Consider the following 21,341-nt stretch of genomic DNA (forward strand, 5'->3'; position numbering starts at 1 on the left):
GTGGCAAACAACCACACCGCCCGTCTGATGGTAAGCGGTTACCGTAGTCTATGGAGGCCTGTGACGTCAGTAACAGTGATGTCGACAATTGTCGGACCTGTCACGTTGGTGAAATAGGGCCCAGGTCGTTCAGTGACAGATCCAGGTGGTTTTGTATTTGGTTGGTTAATCAATAAATGTTATAACTACCCGAAAATGTACAAATTATTTGTTTACTTTTATTTAAGTACCTAAAGATACCGAGTATACAGGTAAGTACAGTGTGTACCTGTACAGTCAACACTACAAGGAGGGGATGAAGTGCTTATCTTCATGATATTTTTTGCTGATTGTACTAAAACTAACTTTTATAATGTAAAACCCATATAGAAACGTAAGGTAACACGTGATATACTGAAACGGGTAATTGATAATTTATCCCAGACTGTTTATTTTTAAAAAGACATTTGATTTATGATGGATTATAATTTTAATACTAATGACGATATTTTTTTTTATAATCTTCTATAGTACCAACCTACCATTAACTTGAATGATAAACTCTGTATTTTAAATTGGCACATTAGTTAGGATCAACAGTTTCATTTCTTTTTTTTCCATTCGCATAAACCAGAAGAAATTCAACCTTATTTCCTACACTATTGACTTCAGATTAAACTGCCAATTTTTTGCGTATTTAGTTGTAATTTTGTAAGCTGACCGACTAGGACTTAGAGCTTATTTTGTGAACAATGGCATTGTTCTCGGTTGTTTGAAACTACCGCAAATAGCAAATAATAGGGTAATTCGTGAATAACTGGCCGCCCTAAACTAAAAATGAATTCTATTCACCTATAAACAGAATTCATTTTAGTATAAGGTGGCTAGTTATACTAAAATGAATTCTGTTTATAGGTGAATAGAATCCTTTTTTTAGTTTAGTGTGGCCAGTTACAATCTTCTCTAAGTCATAAGGTTGACATTAGCTTGACTCAATACGAAAGGCATTTTGGCAGGTTGGTATTTCGGTAGGTGTTGTGAGTTGCTTTAATATTACTACTACTACTACTCTATCCCCTATTTTTGGTAAAAAGCTTCAAGCATATAGTGCGATATAAAATTGTAGAAATTAAACAAAAAGGAACTATAAAAATTCCATACGAAATTGTTGGCATGTTTAAGCATTTTACGTCAAAAATGATCGACTGTTACGTAGGAAGTGGCGCCCTCAATAATTTTTATGAATCTAGTTCTAGTATATAACTGGATCAGGCATGAGGGGTGGGGGGAAATGTCCGAACGGGATATTCTTATGTATTTTTCAGTAGGAGTAGCAGCGAAAGCGCTATTACTGTTTGTCCTTGTCACAGTCTCACATTTTTTTTTGATTCCCCACCGTAAATTTAGTATGGATTATGGTGGGCAACAAATAACGACCATTCAGTGTCACGTTGCGTATGTTTTGTCCCTCACAGACGCACGCGTATAGCACATCTATAGGACCCTACCATCTATGATAATTTTCTACAAATTCTTGTCGGGACTAGGTATATGTTTGAGGGTATTTTTTCAACAAGCAACCACGGTGGTTTTTTCTTTTTTAATTTAATTTTATTTTAATTGCAAGCTTTTCATCCTATAATTAAGTATCCTCATGTTTCTTGGCTAGTGGTGAGCGGCGCTATCTCCGGCAGTCTTTCAGGCTCGAAGTTGGGGTCCAGGGCCCTCGCCTTGATGATCTGCTTGTAGATGAAGGCAGATTTCCTCGGAGTCCTGGTGCGGTCGTTGCTCTGGAAGTCTACCTCGTATAAGCCGAATTTTTCCCTGCAATTAATAAATATGATGTCAATAATATGATCATGCAGAGTTGTTAGGTTAAGGTTGCCATAGGAGAAAAACCTTATAGCAGCAAAGTCTGTCAGTATTTTAGCACCCAGAGAGGTTCAGCTACCGTGGTGGTACAAGATCCTTTTGACATCTAAGTAGCTCGATAATATAGGTACCTCGAAATAAGTTCCACTTAAAGTTGTCCATAAGGCTCCAAGCACTGTACCCTGTATGTGCTTCTGTGGCGTCCAGAAGCATATTGAGGTAACTCGTGTGGCACAGACTTTGTGTCGTCCAGTAAAGATATTTACAAAAAATAAGTTCCACTCACTTGTATCCCTGTCTCCACTCAAAGTTGTCCATAAGGCTCCAAGCAGTGTATCCCTGTATGTCACAGCCTTCGTCTATAGCGTCCAGAAGCATATTGAGGTAACTTCTGTGGTACTGTATTCTTGTATCGTCCAGTAGACCACGGCCCGTCGACCAGCCGTTTTCAGTTATCACCACTGTTGGGTTGTCGTATTGGTTTTTAATGTCGATTAGTAATTTGTAGAATCCCCAGGGGACCATCTGAAAGGAGACATGCAGGTGTTGTATCACTACACCTTATAAAAGTTATAAAACAAAGTCCCCCGCCGCGTCTGTCTGTTTATGTATGTATGTTCGCGATAAACCAGAAAACTACTGAACGTATTTTCATGCGGTTTTCACCTATCAATAGAGTGATTCTTGAGGAAGGTTTAGATGTATAATTTGATAAGGTAACCCGTGCGAAGCCGGGGCGGGTCTCTAGTTAAAAATATAATTTTCCTTCTCGTAAAATTGTCCTCAAACTCCATGCGTTCAGATCCCGAATAATAAAATTGTCACTGTAGCCGACGCACACTGGAACCCGCCCATACATTGCTGTGTTTAAAACTCAACTTAGCAATTATGGGTATTTTGTACTGAAATTGAAATATATGTATGACCAGGGAAGTATTGTACCTCATTGCAGCAAAATACCTTCATTATCAGTTGTCATTACGTAGTTGCATTATGTCAAAGGTCTAAGATTTCATATGTCACGTTCAGTGGTAATTAGCATCGATTATTAAATAGACTTGTTTCAAGTTATAGCAGGAATAATAACTCAAAATCCGCAATGTCTCATCTTGAGCAAGGTATGTTGATTACGTTTTACGTATTTTATATTCTAAAAACACTTTTGTGTTTGTGATATTTGGACAATAATAACTTATATTGTAATTTAATAAAAATGGTCTTAATTCCTATAATGGAAAACATCTTTTGATACTTTTTAGGCACGATAGCTAAAAAAGTGGTCGTTATTATTATTCTTTATTCGAAAGCAAAAGATGTTGTCCATTTTTCGAAAACGGACGAAATTTTTTGCTCTGGCTATTTGATCAGGCGTTTTTACTGTAGCGAAAATGTAACTTTTTCGCACTAAAACAATGATTTAGTGCGTAATATTTTACCCTAAGGTTACTTCTATTCATTTCGACGGTTTCAGATGAGAAAAGCGATTCAATTTTACTTCAACGACGAGAATTGTGCAACACGATATTTAAAAGTAAATACAAAACAATGAAAAACAAATTTGAAGACCTTTATAAATTTTTAATGCTTAAAACCAACTGTCCTGATCATCTAAAACACAAAATCATCATAGAGGCACGTAATTTTAAGACTCAATTCAATATAAAGTGGGCCAAGTCTAACAGCTATAAAAAAACATTCTTAGAAAAAGAGAAGACATGGCTCAGCGGTGAATGCCGATTTAAACTGCATTTTTCAAAACCAGAACAACAAAAAGGAGGGAGACCTCAAAAAGATTTTGTGGAATCCAGTGATGGCTCAAAACGCAGAAAAACAGCAGTTTTACGCAGCAGTTATTCCGCTGACATGTTAACATATGCTGCACAAATGAAATTAAGGGCGGAGCGGAAGTTATTAGAAGCCAAACATGTACAGCAGGTAATAACACCAAAGGAAATTTCGGAAAATGATAATAAAAACAAACACCTAGTGACACCTGTACAAGCTTTGTCTTTGATGATGGAAGCTCAACTATCAAAGAAACAATACAATATAATAAAAAATTATGCCCCTGATGTGTTCCCATCCTATAAAATGGTGAAGAAGGAAAAAAACCAATGCTACCCAGAAAATGTGACATGTACAGACATTGAAGCAGAAGTGCCATTGCAGTCCTTATTGGATCATACAACTTCTCGTCTGTTACAAGTTCAAGAGGATGTTATCACATCATTCAATCCAGAATGCCAATTTACCATGCACTACAAATGGGGCTTTGATGGCTCTTCAAGTCGCACGCAATACATGCAGAAATTTGTTACTGAAGAATGTGACGATAAATACATGTTTCTCGCTTCTTTGGTTCCTGTACGATTAACAATGGATGAAGAAGACAAAAACATAGTTATTTGGAACAATCCGCGACCCTCTTCCCCTCGCTTCTGCAGACCTATAAAACTACAGTATAAAAAAGAGACAACGGATCATTCAAAAACAGTTAGAGATCAGATAGAACGTCAAAAAAGTAGTTTAATAAAAACAAATGTGCAACTAAAAGATAAAATATATTCAATTCAACACAAACTTTATTTCACAATGGTAGATGGAAAGGTCTGTAACGCATTGTCAGATACTAAATCTACTTTGAAATGTTTTTTATGCGAAGCTACTTCCGGTGAATTTAATGACTTGAAAAAAGTACTACAGAAACCTCTGAGAAAAGAATATTTAGCGTTTGGTATATCTGTTTTACATGCTTGGATCCGACTTTTCGAAGCTTTGTTACACATGGCATATAAATTAGAGATACGATCTTGGAGTGTAAACAAAATGCACAAACCAAAAGTTGATCAAAATAAAAAAAGGATCCAGACAGAGTTTAAGGAAAAACTTTCCTTAATAATAGATCAACCAAAACCAGGTTTTGGCAATACTAATAATGGTAATGTGGCTCGAAAATTTTTCCAAAACTATCTAATATCAGCCAAAATAACTAAAATAGATGAAGAACTCATACGTCGCTTTTACATAATTTTACAAACGATTTCCAGTGGCTACAAAATCGATACGTGTAAATTCAAGACATACTGTCTAGAGACAGCAAAGTTATATGTAGACCTGTACCCGTGGTGTCGTATGACACCTACTGTTCATAAAATCCTTATTCATGGAGACGCAATAATATCTGAGCACCTGATTCCAATAGGCAATTTAAGTGAAGAGGCCCAGGAAGCGAGGAATAAGGATTTTAAAAACTATCGAGAGAGATTTAGTCGTAAAACTTCCAGAATCGACAACATGACGGATGTTTTTAATAGGCTCTTGGTTTCCTCTGATCCCCTCATCACCAGCATACGACCTCTGCCAATTATGAATACAAAAATATTTCACCCGGAAGCTGTCGATATGTTTATCGATGAATATGTACCTTTATCATAGGAATATTTTTTTTATACAAATATAATGTAAATAATAATTATTATAAGCACTACTTGACATTACGAATGCAGAATGGTACTTTTTTTGCTTGATTTTACTTATTGTAGTTTTGAGCACAGCAATGTATGGGCGGGTTCCAGTGTGCGACGTGTACGTCCACTACAATAATATTAGCATTAATATATGTATAGAATAATGTAATAAGTAAAGTAGTTGACGACCGGTCTGGCCTAGTGGGTAGTGACCCTGCCTGCGAAGCCGATGGTTCCGGGTTCGAATCCTGGTAAGGGCATTTATTTGTATGATGATACAGATATTTGTTCCTGAGTCATGGTTGTTTACTATGTATTTAAGTATTTATATATTATATATATCGTTGTCTGAGTACCCACAACACAAGCCTTCTTGAGCTTATACCGTGGGGCTTAGTCAATTTGCGTAAAATGTCCTATAATATTTATTTATTTATTTAATATTTAAAATAAATATGTTAGATAAATTTTCAAAATAACAGTTGTCTTGTAGGCCGGTCCCGTTACGGCAAACATCGTTTGGCCATAAAAGTGCACTTTGATTATTGTGATGCATATTACCTATACCTAAGGTCCGACCGCTACGCGCGGCCTTTTGTATTAGTTAAGTTCCTGTAACGTTATTGTATTAGGTTATTAGGGTCTATTATCTTTGTGTTTTACCGAGCTTAGCGGCAGAATCAAAAGGAATACCCACTGTTATTTTATTATTGTGTAATTTAGCGTAGTTTTATTTGCGTGAGAAGCTCTTGGTACCGTACAGCGTACCGTTAGCAGGCAGGCAGGATGCACATGTTCGCTCAAAACAGTAAAGGATACAGTTACCTGGGCATTAATTTTACCACACCCACTCCTTTCGGCAAACATCGGTGTTCGTTAGATTACTGTTGCGCTATAGTTCGTTTTTTTTAGCATTAGAAATAAGGTAAACAATCTTGATGTGTCTTTTAATTGAAAAACACATTTTAAAAATAAGTTACGCCAAATATGTAACAATTATGAATCTAATACGATCATTTATATTCTTCTGCTTTCATAAGTATTAAATTTTGATTTTTAAAAAGCGTTTTTCAATTAAAGGACTTGTCAAAATCGCTTACCTTCTTGCAAGTTCTTTCTAATGCTAAAAAAAACGAACTATAGTAGAGGCCAACAGTGTTGCCCCTAGCCAAATTAGTTATTTCTCCTCCTTCCTCGCGTTATCCCGGCATTTTGCCACGGCTCACGAGCCAGGGGTCCGCTTGACACTAATCCCAAGAATTGACGTACCACTAGTTTTTGCGGAAGCGACTGCCATTCTGACCGTCCAACCCAGAGGGGAAACTAGGCCTTAGCCAAACTATAGTTATTTAGTTATCATAAATAAACACTCCACTATCAAGATAATCAAGATCTCTTCTTAGGAGATACGACCTCCTTGCCCGAACTAGACTTACATCAATGAAACTCAGTCCACTTTAGGCTTAGAGCATTTAATAACTGGAGTCGCCTTTAAGAGCTGACCCCTCTGCCGAAAACCTTGCACAATTGTGCACACTTTTGTATGGACTGACATGGCTATTTCTACGTACGTTAGGTACAAATCATGTAGAAATAGCAATACATTTGACGTCCCCTCCCCCGTAAAAATCGGCTGTTTCGTAAAGAAAATGACAGCGATGACATCTCCAGTTACTAAATGTTCTAAGACTTACATCAATGAAACTCAGTCCACTTTAGGAGAATTAAATACTTTCGGGCAAGGAGGAAAATGGACTAAATTAGATATACTTAATATCAGCTGTCAACCGAACCGCACGCTAGACCGGGTCGTGGAGTCTAATTGGTGATCGATCACGTGGTGATTTCCATAGAAAACGAAGGCCCGGTCTAGCGTGAGTCATCCTTAATACCGCCTTTTACTCAATTACTTAAATTGAGTAAACAAACCTGCAACCAACTAGACTGCGCTTGCGTCCACGACTGATCTTTGCCGAGCGCCACGCCCATGTCGTCCATATACGACGGTGTAGCGTACATGCCGTAGAGCGACGCGTCTCTGAAAGAGAAAAAAGTGTTCATTTGATCAAGGTGCATCCGGGGCCCTATTTCTCAAATGACTAGGCTATGCTGGGAGTCTCTCTACGCGATCGCATTAGAAATGAGGCCATCCGCAGCAGAACCAAAGTAACCGATGTAGCCCTCCGAATCGCTAAACTTAAGTGGCAGTGGGCGGGGCACATTGTGCCCGTAGAACCGATGGCCATTGGGTGGGAAAGGTTCTCGAGTGGTGACCACGTATCGGAAGGCGCAGCGTGGGTAGACCCCCCACAAGGTGGACTGACGACTTGGTAAAGGTCGCGGGAGTCCGCTGGATGCGGGTGGCGCAAGACCGGTCATTGTAGCACTCTTTGGGGGAGGCCTATGTCCAGCAGTGGACGTCCTCTGGCTGATATGATGATGAACGACCACTATCTCCGTACAGATCTCGCGAATGCGCCTATATACGATATCTTGCCATTTGCGAAATCTCTAACTGAAGAGTGATATCTCTTTCTTCAGGTAGCGATGTGATGTACCTAATCCAACCTAATCTAAAGAGCCGACCCCAAATGAAACTGGATGTGGCTAAAGAGAGAGTTCTATACCTAATCGTTTATAGAACACGCCAATTAGACCAGCGGTGGAACAAAAATGGGTTTTGATAACATTAAAGTTTTTTCTTTTTTGATATGTTATTGCATGCATGTTAAATAACATTTATGTAAAATATTAGAAAATTATAGGTGGAGCGTTCGGCCATATTTAAATATTTCAATTTTGCTAAATAACTATGTAAATATAAAATTAAAGTTACAAAAAACTGTAACATGTTCAATAACACTTTAATTTATTCACAATATTCGGTTTTTAGAAATCTGGAACAGCTGCTTTCTGGTGAACGTAAAAACACGAATTACTTTGTCAATAAAGAATTAAAGTAGCTGATATTGTAAAATTACGATATTATCTATCAACTTAGTATACTTGTAAAAAATTAGAAATGTAGACAATGTGCTTGTCTAGATATTGATTTCTGGTTAAGCAGTATAGCCAATATTGAATTAAAGTTTGTAGAGTTAATATTACACGGTCATAATAAAGATCTTAGTTCCCACACAAAATATTAGAAATATAAAATCACGGCGACACTAAATACTGATACGTAAGTATGCATTCCGCGCTTATATTGAGTTACATTTCAAACGCGCGGCGTTTTCGCGCGCCGCGCTGTGCGCCGTGGCAGGAGGCAGCGATCGACGGTGGCGGGCTAGCGATTAGCGCGGTGCCCGTAAAAAATACGCAAAACGTTTATAAAATTATTATCAATGGTAAATAGTTATATTGTTAATAGTAGGTACACTAATGGAAACTTACCTACACTTATTTATTTCTATATGTACTAGGGATTGCCCGCGGTTTGGTTTACGTAGAATTCGTTATCGTGTTAAGTATAGAAATAATAGATACATTTGAAAATTATTTTAGGTGCATTGTCATACAGATAACCACCCTTGTTAAAGTATTCTTCAAATTCAATAGACAGGTGTCATTTCAATATAATTTTGCGTAATTTGGCGCTTTTAGGTTATAAATGACTAGCGACATATATTTTTTGTTTAAGAGCGATATCCGATATATTATCTCCGATAATATTTACTTTATCATTTAAATCAATTTCAAACTAACGTTATTCAATATTTATCATTTTAAAGTCAATTTTACCAACCAACTGAGCTTTAATTACGAGTATACCTACGGAAACAACTCAAAATTTGCATCAAATTAAATGCCACTCTTCTTATCCGTTTCGAACAATCAAGAGGGCCTTTACGAGCTGATGTAGTGAAAATGTTATTTAACCCTCGTCCCTTGAAACCTTCACTACGCTCGAGGTTCAACTTTACGAACCACTCGCTACGCTTGTGGTTCAATTTTAGAATGTTTCGCTTGTTTGGGTATCAATATTAGCATGATTAATCAACAAATTTTCCCCTTGTAAAACAAATAAATAAGGTAGGTGAGGTGCAGGCATATGAGGCCCGGCGGGTAACAAGGCCCAGCATTCAAAAATAGCAGTTGCTCCCTATTATTCTGAATTTGTACTTGTTGCTAAGAAGATCCACTGTCAGTGCAGGTAAAAAGGTCCAGTCCCGGGCCTTATTGAACGTATGAGATGAAATAATAGATTAAAATACTTTTAGATAATTTTGAATATTTTTAATCTCTCATTAATAAGGCCGATTTGAAGAAACTTCTATGAAATTATGACTTATAAATAACACCTTCACTGCGTGGGCTGTCCAAATCGCTGCAGACTTTTCTTGGTCTAACTCTAATAATTTTTCACTTGCTTTATTGACCTAAAGACGTTTTAAAGAATCAAAAAGTCTAATAACATTTAGACACTTATACTTTTTAAAGGCAGTAACTACTTACTTATATAGGTAACTTTTTTTATTAATACATAGGTTATTTACGATAGAAGTGCGAAAAATTGAAATTTTGCAACGAATGACGAATTTTAAAACACGGCCAAAGGGAGTGTTTTAATGTGCTTATTATAGCACCGGTGTCGTAATGTAGCACCAGGGCCCTATTTCACCAACGTGACATTGTTGCTGACGTCACAGGCATCCATGGGCTACGGTTATAGCTTACCATCGGACGGGCCTTATTCCTGTTTGTCACTATCATTGTATTATTAAAAAAAAACTTTATTATATCGGAAAAAAGGGTTCCCCTCTTCTGGCATAATATTGTTTGTCAGAAATACACTTCGCATAACATGTATCGCAGAAACACTTTTAGTAGAATGATAATTAGGCATAAATATTACTTTGCATTATTATTACTAAGCATACAATACATTTTGCAGCATATTATTTAGCAGAAGATTACTTTAGCAGACTTTGGTTTAGCATAATTTTATGCACCATAATCATCCTGCAGCATACTTTCATTATGGCATAATGTTTTTCTACTTCCAGAAAAGTGGATTACGTTAAGTAAGAACTGTGACCCCCAAACAAAATTGAACCTGTGCCAGATAAGAAGATTATGTTAGGTTGTAACTGCGGCCTCCTGTATAAAACGAACGGCTCCCAGAAAAGTGGGTTAGGTTAGGTTAGAACTGCAACCTCATACAAAACGAACGGCCACCAGAAAAGTGGGTTAGGTTAGAACTGCGACCTCATCCAAAACGAACGGCCACCAGAAAAGTGGGTTAGATGAGGTTAGGTTAGGTTATCTGATTAACTTTAATGCATCTTGATAACTTTATGCTACCTAAATATTATGCAATACATTTATCTGCGAAATTAATACTCGTTTAAAAGACTATTATGATCATCAACAGTATGCCAAAATATGGTTCTGGATTTTAAAACTCTGCGAAATGATTGTATGCTAAATGATATATGGGAAAGGTAATTCTGCCAAACGACATTTCTGCCAAGTAATATTATGCAATACAAAAATATGTCAAAAATCTTTCTGCAACACATTAGTAAACCCGGCAAAAAACAGGTATCTTTCTTGTTTATGATGATAATGATGACAATTGACACAAGATTTCAAAGAACTTTCGGTAATTCAAATGAGTTCTGTGTCGGAATTTCGTGACAACTGACGTATTTCTTGTGACAATTGTCCAAGTCCCAGCCCCCCCTTTGCTACAGTCCAACCCGAAAGGCACCTTAGGTCGGCGCTTACGTCATTATTACCGGCGCCCTATTAACTAATGAAATGAAAATGAAATGAAAAATATTTATTTCGAGCAACTATGGACTCATACAGATTTGTTAGTAGACTTACGTTCCTAATGTTAGTACCTAATTAACTATTACAATATATATACACTGCTGGAAACATGCATTTCGCAGCAGTGTCTCATATACGGGCAGTCAAGTCTGTCCGCTATCACACACAGGATAGGGTTGGGGCTGGCCCGCACCCGGCGCACCAGGGATGTGCATCGTGCAAACTAATGCGGTGCTACGCGACGTAAGCGCCGACCGCCATATTCAACGTGGTTTGTCACATAGTACCCTGTAAAGGTATGATTCCAGGGATAAAAAATATGTTATAACGTTATCCAGCGTATAATGGAATTCATAAAAGTTTTTCTTTATAATTACTACAAGTAAATTTGTTCATATTTGCATATTATTAAAAAGGTAAATGAAAAGTAATTGAGTAATTTAATTACTAATTAATGTAGTCACAATTGCAAATTACACAGAAAAATTAATTACATGTAATTAAATTTTATGTAATTAAATTATAAACATTTTAATTACATGTAATTAAATTACACGAGTAATTAATTACATGTAATTAAATTACACGAGTAATTAATTACGCCCAACACTGGTTGGTGGCAAACAACCACACCGCTCGTCTGATGGTAAGCGGTTACCGTAGCCTATAAAGGCCTGTGACGTCAGTAACAGTGATGTCGACAAATGTCGCACCTGTCACGTTGGTGAAATAGGGCCCAGATGTACAGTAAAAATCATGTTAAAAGATAATACTAACGGTTACGAAGAAATATTTATACTGTAAAAAATTATCCCACCAAAAACATTTTCATGTAAAATGTTGCTAAGACGAAACCATAAGCCTAAGACTCGCACTGTTAAAAAGTTATCAGATCTCTTGTCGAGCCAAGCTTCAAACTCTACAAGCCCCTTCACTAACTCTACACCTTAGTCAAAATATGTGGCTTGGCTGTTTTGCTACCGCCACATGCAGGTGAAAAACTTATTATAATCATTATTTTTAGGGTTCCGTACCTCAAAAGGAATAAAACTGAACCCTTATAGGATCACTCGTGTGTCTGGCTGTCCGTCTGTCACAGCCTATTTGCTCCGAAACTACTGGACTAATAAGTTGAAACTTGTCTATAACCCAAAGACATACATGTAAAGTAAATATGTAATATAAATTTAAATAAAGGGGTCACTTTTGAGATGAATGATAAATAGAAGAAAAAAAACTATATCTTTGTTATATATCAAATGAAGGGGCTCATTTTAGAATTAGAATCTCAAATATATTTTTTTCATAATTTTAAAATAAATAGTTTAGAAGTTATTTAAGAAAACAGGCAAAAAATTAACATTACCCTTATCTCCGAAACTACTGGGTCTTTTTATTATGAAAAAAATACACATATTAGCTCTTTACCTATAGATGACAGGAAAACCTATTAGAAATGTGGAGCTAAGCGTGAGCAGGCCTATGGAACTCTCTGCGCGAGCTCGGATTAATACCTACGAATCTGCTCCCGTTCACGGTAGAAAAGCAAGCCAGTTGGTTGCCACACGCGCTCACGTACGCACGTCACCGCGCGCCGCACTGTCAATTTTTACGATAGTTACACGGACGGCGGGATTCGGGAAATGAATTAGAGATGCACTAGATAAGAAATAGTAAAGATATGTGACGTTCCACGGCAAAAGGTACCATTGCCCCGACTGAATATTGGAGTGGCGATAATAATAAGCGTAAGCGCCAGCCGCCATAAGGTACCTTTTGCCGTGGAACGTCACATATCTTTACTATTTCATATCTAGTGAAGTCTAACGGCGCGATATCTTAAAGTTCGAATCGCGCGGGTAGTAGGTACCTACCTACTACAGTGGAAACTGGATAAGTGGAATCGCAAGGGACCGGCTGTTTAGTTCCGCTTATCCAGGTTTTCCATTTATCCAGTTTTCCACTTAACCAGGTTCAAATAAAACGTTTTCTCACTTACAGAGGCTCTCGCTAACAGAGGTTGTGAATGCTAGTAATGTCGCTTATAGAGGTCACGTATAGTATGGTCAAATAAAAGATCAAGAAATAAATAATCATCTTTTCTTAAATATGTGTGTATTAACAGAAAATCGGTATGTAATCCTGACTTTAAAAAATGCAATACTGTAAATAATCCACAAGAGTTCGTATACAATTTTCAAAATTTCAAAAACAAAATCAATTAAACAAAATCACTCCTAATATTTATTTATGCAAGAGAAACCAGTATGGTTAAATAAATCAATGTACCGATTGTACTTTAATGAAAAAAATCCGTTATTTTGGTTTGAGTCACATTTTACCAAATTTCTTTCAATATCGAGAATACTGTCGAACACATTTTTGTCTATGTTTGGCTGCGATTAAAAAAAAACTCTACAGTGTCTCTATTGCTTTTTCAGTCTGTTATAATTTTTAATTTATCCCGAAGAGATATAATAACTTGATTTTGCGCTTAGGCATTGCTTATCTAACAGCACGGCACCGCACCACGGCTAAAAGAACCAAACTGAACGATTTGTGATCTCATACAAAATACGTAGTTAAAACACGAACCATAATGTTAACGAAACAAACTACCCTCCTTGTGACGGTTTATTAAAATGACAAATTTTATAACGCCGAGCCATTCCACTCATAGAGGTTTCGGAGACGGCTGCTTCCAGTTACAGAGGTAAAAATAAGAAATTTTCGAAAAAATGGATTCCGCTTATAGAGGTCCCAAAATTCCACTTATAGAAGTAATTCGTTGCCAAGGGACTGGAACCGAGAACTTGGGTCCACTTAAAGAGGTTTTCCACTAACCCAGGTTCCACTTATCCAGTTTCCACTGTATTGAATTTCTTTAATTAAACATGTAATGTTTAATATGTGTGACAAATGTATAGATTTAGATATCTATCTATTTGAAATAGGTAGTAAATTTTTAATTTATTTTGGTAAATGTTTATTTTAACGACAGTAAGTTTACACCGGAAAGTGCCTACTCATTTTTGCTCTGGTTAACTTATAATTAATTACCTTTATTCATGGGGTTTCTATTATTTTTCTTTACTATGTAACATTAATCTCTATCTGGTTTTAAATTACACGAAGTTTTAAAACTAATTCTTGCTGGGATTATTGCGCGGTTTATAAAACGGCGTAAACACTGCGGTTACTGCAGGGACATATGACCTTTTAAAATGACTATTTCGCAAACACTAAAGCATAATCGGAATATTAGGTATAATTTAAGATTTAGCTTTCCTTTTATTTCACTCCTCTGTTTAAGTGGGTATTTATTTATCATTTCTAAGCGTCAGCAACCCTAGCGTTGTGCCGGTGCGCGCGGTGCGGGGAGCGGCGCGTTGAAGGTCACTCCATTGTATTTTTGTGTAGGTATCAAAACGGTAGGTACTTGCGTTTTGTTTGAGAGATAAGTATCAGTTCGTAAGAACTATTGTATAATCTGTGGCGTGAGTCGGACTTAAGTACTTAGTTTTTGATCCGATCCCTACGGGTTTTTAAAAGACATTTTACTCACTTTTCACTAAAAAAACATATTGTTAAAAATTGTGTAATGTACGGAACCCTTGGAACGCGAGTCCGACTTGCACTTGGGCGGTTTTTTTATTATACATACAATAGTTCTTGTAGAAACGAAACGGCCGAGCTACATACTTTGACTAAGGTGTAGAGCTAGTGAAGTTAGGGCTTGTAGAGTTAGAAGCTTGGCAAGAGATCTGATAACTTTTTGACAGTGCGAGCCTTATGGTTTCGTCTGGGCAACATTTTACATCAAAATGTTTTTGGTGGGATTTCACTTCTTTTTGTAAGTTGCTTATGACAATCTTCCATCCCCTAATTTAAAGGGTTGGGGGTGATTTACTATTAAAAATACTGAAATAAGTATCTGGGGGCATCTGTTACACAATGTACTTCTTACTGATTCCCCATATAAACCCTTCACCCCGTAAGGGTAAACTTTGGGGTTGAAATCTGCCTTCAGCCCGTAAGGGTAAACTTTGAGATTGAAATCTATTCTATATCCTTCCCCATAACAATACCTATCTACATACCAAATTTCAACTAAATCGGTTCAGCGATTATTGATTCCCCATACAAGATTAAACCCCCTCATCATCCCCTTAAGGATTAAAAAATTCAAGATTTTGAATTTATTTGTTGTTTGTGTACTAAAACTATCTTACATATCAAATTTCAGCTTCTTAGAGGACTTCAGGAAGTACCCTAAAGGTATTGATAATCATCAAGTGAGTGAGTCAGTGACGAAATCGAAGTTTTTAGATATGAATAAAATCTAAAGTATAAGAGCTATGCAATTGATATGCTTAATAAGTCCGAGAACTTTGTTTATCTAGTATAATCCAACCCCAAGTTATGAGGGTTCCAAAAAACGACGAAGCGCTTCGAGAAAAGGTAGATAGTGCCCTTGCGCTTTGCTCGTCTTGGCGGGGGCACTGCCGTGCCCCCAGATGTTAAAACATAATAATAATAAAGCTTTATGTTTAGTGACTTTAGTTACCTACTATTTTCGCGTAAACTAGACAATTTTTATATCTTTAGTTAATAAGGCCCAAAAGAATTATTTTTAACTTATTATAAATATCCTCTTGTTGTGAAGTACCAAATATTGTTATTTGTATATGTATAACTCTTAAGTTAAAAACAATAAAATCTGTTATTGTCTACTGTCAAAATTATTATTTTTTGCGGGATTAAGTAATACCCTGCTAGTGTTCAATAAGGCCCACAATAGGACTTTTATAAAAGGTATATTTTCCAAGAGTATCGTAATATTTTTATAACTATTTTGGTATAATGAAGAAACTTCAATAAATAAGATACCTATTTGAGTGAATTTTTCATACTTAATATCCTGTTTATTAAAAAAAAAACATTTTAATTTAAGGTGGGCCGTATATAGGCATATACGGCCGACACGGAATATACAATAAGGTGAGGTCACTTACCTTATTGTATATTCAATATGTATACGTGTAATATTGAGCAGTTGGTTTATAATATACATAATATGATATTGACGTTGAATAGGACAGGACATGACAATAGGAACCAGAAATAGGTATAGTCGGTCAAACCAATTTGTCAGTAAATAAAAACAAAAAACTATATTCATCCTTTTCTTTTGGGTGCTAGTACTAGTGTAAGTCAAAGATAGTATGATGATTCTCTCTATGTTTGAAATGAGACAGTCCTTTGACAAACTATGGTAAAAAATTGTTGTGAATATCATGTACATTTTTATTACAATTTCGAAATTCAAATGTTCTTCCTAATCAACTCGGCCACTAAACTAACTGATAACTTGGTATCCGATCCGCTAACTCGGCGAATGAATCGCCAATTCACCAACTCTCCGAGCCGAGTCAACGCTATCAAACTGCTACTAAGGGGTCGTCCATTAATTACGTCACATGAATTTCTAGGTTTTTTTACCCCTCCCCCCCTCCCTGTCACACTTGGTCACATTTGGCAAACCCCTCCCCCTTGGTGTGACGTCACATTTCTTCAACGAAATCGGCAATTATTCATTTAATTTTATATCAAAATATTTTTAACAAAAGAAATGTTAGTAATTTTATAACCCAAACTGATTAAGAAATTAAATTAAACGAATAAAAACGATTAACGTTTCAAAAACTTGTTATTTAAATGTACCTATATTAGAGTATAAAATAATTTAAATTTATTTTCGGTCACTGATGAAGTTAAAGTGACGTCACAAAGTTTGTGACTCCTCCTCCCCCTTGTCACAACATGTCACATTTTCTTGACCCCCTCCCTCCCCCTAAACGTGTGATGTAATTAATGGATGACCCCTAAGGCCATTCAAAAATAAACCTTAATTCGAGAGCCCGAAGGTTCTTATATGACAAACAATACATTATGACTTAAAACTTTATGGGAAACAAAGGGACCCCTTTAATTTCACGTAATGTCCGCATCTAATTTATATTCGACGACCAGTCTGGCCTAGTGGGTAGTGACCCTGCCTATGAAGCCAATGGTCCCGGGTTCGAATCCTGGTAAGGGCATTTATTTGTATGATGATACAGATATTTGTTCCTGAGTCATGGTTGTTTTCTATGTATTTAAGTATTTATATATTATATATATCGTTGTCTTACCCACAACACAAGCCTTCTTGAGCTTACCGTGGGGCTTAGTCAATTTGTGTAAAAATGTCCTATAATATTTATTTATTTATTATTATTTAAAAAAAAAAAAAAAAAAAAAAAAATATATGTCCACAGTAAACAAACAAATGAATGATAAGAAAAGACAGACAGTGCTGTGAGCGGCAGGTGGGGCGAGGCGAGGGGCGAGGTATAGGTAGGCTATGATAGGGTCTCGGGCGCCGCGCCGGCGACACTGACGGACCAGCGCGGCGTATGTATGAATTTCGCGCCTTTTTAAATATATTTTACTATTACAATGCAAGCTACACACCGAAATTTCTTATTTTCCATAATATGGCTGCGTATATTATTTTATAGTAATAGACTTATTTTTACAGACTCTAATTCAATATTAGATATTATAGGACAAAAAACGCATATTAATTCTAAAGCATATATCTTATTCTTCTAAATTTTTAGCTTGCCTATTAACTTAAGAATTTAGATATGTTGTTGTGGATTTATTAAACTTTAATTCAATATCGACAAAATAATAAGCTAATTTGTAGTTTGACTAAGAAGCACGTTAAAAAAATTTCTAATAATTTTACATTATAAAGCGTCATACATATTATAAACGATGGAACTTAAACATTGCACTTTAATTCAATATTAAAAAATCATTACTAAAAATATATAAATACCTAATTTATATCTAACGCTCGTTCTAACTTTTCGTCATATTTTACAAATATGCTTAAAAATATGTCCCATGTCAGATAAGTATCACTTTTTCATCTTTAGAATTATCAAAACTTTTAGTGCTAAAATCCGGTCCCACTATTGGTCTAAATTGAAACTTAAGATAAATGCGTGGAAATGATGACGTTCACTTTTCGTTCGATTGGTTATCCCAATAAGTACATTTTTACTTTTCTGTTAGCATTTTTCTATAGCATTTTTATTATGTTGTTTGGCTTTCTAACCTACCTCGTGTTTTCTATATCACTGCATCTTTATAAAACAAAGTCCCCCGCCGCATCAGTCTGTTTTTATTTTCGCGATGAACTCAAAAACTACTCAACGGATTTTTATGGTTTTCACCTGTCAATAGAGTGATTCTTGAGGAAGGTTTAAGTAGGTACTTACATAATTTGTTAAGGTTTACCCGTGCGAAGCCGGGGCGGATCGCTAGTTCCTATCTATATTCGTGGCAAAGGCGTTGGTGTTGCTAGCGTTTCTTTACCTGTACGCCATCTTGGTCGTGTACGAGTTAACTCCGAAGAAGTCCGCAGAGCCACGAATGTAGGCCACCTCCTTCGCCGAGAGCTCCGGAAGGCGGGAGCGAGCGAAGCCCTGCTCAGCGCTCTTGTAGGCCACATTGTGCTTCAGCTCTTGGGGATAGTCGCCCCCTTTTGAGAAGATTGGATGCGCGTATTGGCCCCACTGGAATTTCAAAAGTTTATATATGTTGCTTAACTTCAAACTTTGATAATTCCATTCAACTCTCTTGGGAAATATTTACCCTATTCTTAATACCAAAATCTGGCATCTACGTCTGTAGATTTGATACTTTGGCCTCTCCTCTATTAATTTCTCGAAGTTGGATTTATCCTAGCTAAATAATTATATTCGATTCTGTGCTTGTTTGTCGTACTTTACTAAAGCCAATACCCACTAAATTTAATAGTAATTAAATAAAGTGGATACTTACGTCGAACTGCCTAGCATCAAACGCTGCCTGATCATCTTCCAAAGTATCCGTATTCGGCTCAAACCACGTGCAGCTTATAGAAATACCAATGGTGCCGTTCTGCATCCTTCTGTACGTATCATGATATAAATGATAGACTTTAGCATGCGCTAGCAATACATTCTTCGAGCAGATATACTCCCCTACTCCGGTAGCGTTCAGAAAAGGCGCTTTGGCATCGCTGCCGTACCCTTCATAGCAAATCTGTTTCGGCTCATTAATAGTTATCCACTTTTTAACCCTGTCTCCGAAGTTACTAAAAAGGATTTTCGCGTAATCGTGAAACCAAGTCACAACAAGGGGGTTCGACCATCCACCAAGCTGTTGCATGTTTGCAGGAAGATCCCAATGGTACATGGTCACTAAAGGTTGGATGTTATAGTCAAGCAATATATTGATTAAATTGTTATAGTAATTGATCCCAAGGGTGTTGATTTTGTTTGGGAATCCGTTGGGCAGAATTCTAGTCCAGGATATGGAGAATCTGTAGAAATCTAGGCCAAGTTCTTTAGCCATTTCTACGTCTCGTTTGTATTGGTGGTAGGAATCAGCGGCGATGTCTCCAGTGCTTTGATCTTCAATAGGGGATGGGTCCATGTGTGTCGCTACATCCCATATTGATACGCCTTTGCCTGCATGGTGTACAGAAAAACAGTGTGATGTTAAAATATACCCAGACTAGATAGAAAAAATGGTATGTTATGTCGTGGTTAAAATAACATTAAATTCGTACAGTAGTTGCTAAGCGCGTGAGGTTGAGTTTGAGCTAGTGAAAAGGTACAAAGTGGCACAAAAATTAAATTCCTTGAATGTACGTAATTCATAGACCGTACATACAGACATACAGTATGCACATACATTTAAAGGAATTAAAGGGAAGCACCGCTTGGACCCCATATCCTCGCGCTCAATAAACGGCGCTGACTCTCACTTAAATTCAAAAATGTACAGAATTCCTGCCTAGACTGTAGAGGGCGTAGAGGGCCTACCACCAATATCGAACATCGTTATTATGTTATATTAACGATGGTATAGTTAATTATCTCTATCGCTTGAATATACCTGAGTATTAGAGAAGCAGATTAAAGAGTTTCGCTGTTTCGATGCTTTGTCCTATTACAGCAAAACCGCGTAGAGTCTGTTCGGAAAGAGAAGAGTCGTGGAATGTATTGGGCCCCATACATTCTACGACTCTTCTCTTTCCGCACAGACTCTATGTAATAATTTTCGCTGTTTTGAAGTAACAGGACAGTGTTGGCGGTTGGCACCCCGGGTGTGAAAGAGATTCAGTTGACATACCGTCTTCATCCCACGCGCCTTCGACTTGGTAGGCCGCTGTAGCGGCCCCAAATTGGAAGCCTGGCGGAAATTTCCGAATGTCGCCCTTCGAAGACGCATGGTGGGTCCATGAGATTAAAAGAAGACTGGAAAATAAGAATATTCTGATATTTCTCAGTGAGATTCCATGTCAATTGTCATTTAACTGTGGACTACACAGTGTAACTTAAAGTGTATGGAGGCGGCATGATAATAAAATTATATTATGACGTTTTATTTATTTTTAGATTTAGTTTTTTTTCTGATCACTCTAATTCAAACTCTAATTTCTTTCAAAGAAGTTTACGAGCAGAAGTTATTCATGCCAAGTTTTGCGCAGCTGTTTCAAAATGAGAGCGTAAAGGGGCCCACAGATTACCAGTTCGCCGGACGATATCAACCTGTCAGTTGTTCGGAGCTGTCAAATTTTGCGTTTAACTGACAGGCCGATATCGTCCGGCGGACTGGTAATCAGTGGGCCCCTTAAGATCGATTGTATGGGAACGGATTTTTGCAGCGGGCTCGTGTGACCAGTAGGTAAATGGGGAGAGAAGAGAATCTAATTTGTAACAAGCAGAAACGTCTGCTAACGATGCTATTAAGCTTAGAATAAATTAAAAAAGGAAAAATTACTGCCTTGGATGAGACTTGAACTCACGGCCTCTGGATCGATACCTATACCTAGACCCATATTGTGGAAAGATTCGCTAGCTATGGATGAGGTCTTGGTGGCTCAGTTGGCAGAGCGCTGGAGTATCGATCCAGAGGCCGTGACTTCAAGTCTCACCCACGGCAGTAATTTTTCCACTTTTAAATTTATTCTAAGCTTACAAGTGAATCTAACCCAGATAATAAAAATATACTTACCAGATGAGAGCAGCTGACCCGCTCATCTCGGCCGCCGTATTACTCGATACTATCACCTTACACTACACACATTTATTATCATATCTTGATGTGAGGGGCGATTCTGCAATCTTTACGAGC

At 37.0% G+C, this 21,341-nt stretch overlaps 2 protein-coding genes across 2 annotated transcripts in view; both read right to left on the reverse strand.

Moving 5' to 3' along the window:
• Positions 1 to 21,341, reverse strand: part of LOC134801033 (uncharacterized) — a 338,387-nt gene that overhangs the window by 134,289 nt on the left and 182,757 nt on the right. The window lies entirely within an intron of this gene.
• LOC134801026 (myrosinase 1-like) lies at positions 1,597 to 21,271 on the reverse strand. Its single transcript, XM_063773527.1, has 7 exons — positions 21,222 to 21,271; positions 20,337 to 20,461; positions 18,999 to 19,669; positions 18,531 to 18,730; positions 7,248 to 7,356; positions 2,138 to 2,376; positions 1,597 to 1,803 (listed from the first exon to the last, which is right to left on the reverse strand). Exons 1-7 carry the CDS (start codon positions 21,245 to 21,247, stop codon positions 1,632 to 1,634), a joined length of 1,542 nt encoding a protein of 513 aa, XP_063629597.1. The 5' UTR covers positions 21,248 to 21,271; the 3' UTR covers positions 1,597 to 1,631.

This window comes from Cydia splendana, chromosome 21 (assembly GCF_910591565.1).
Source record: "Cydia splendana chromosome 21, ilCydSple1.2, whole genome shotgun sequence".
NCBI classification, from domain to species: Eukaryota; Metazoa; Arthropoda; class Insecta; order Lepidoptera; family Tortricidae; genus Cydia; species Cydia splendana.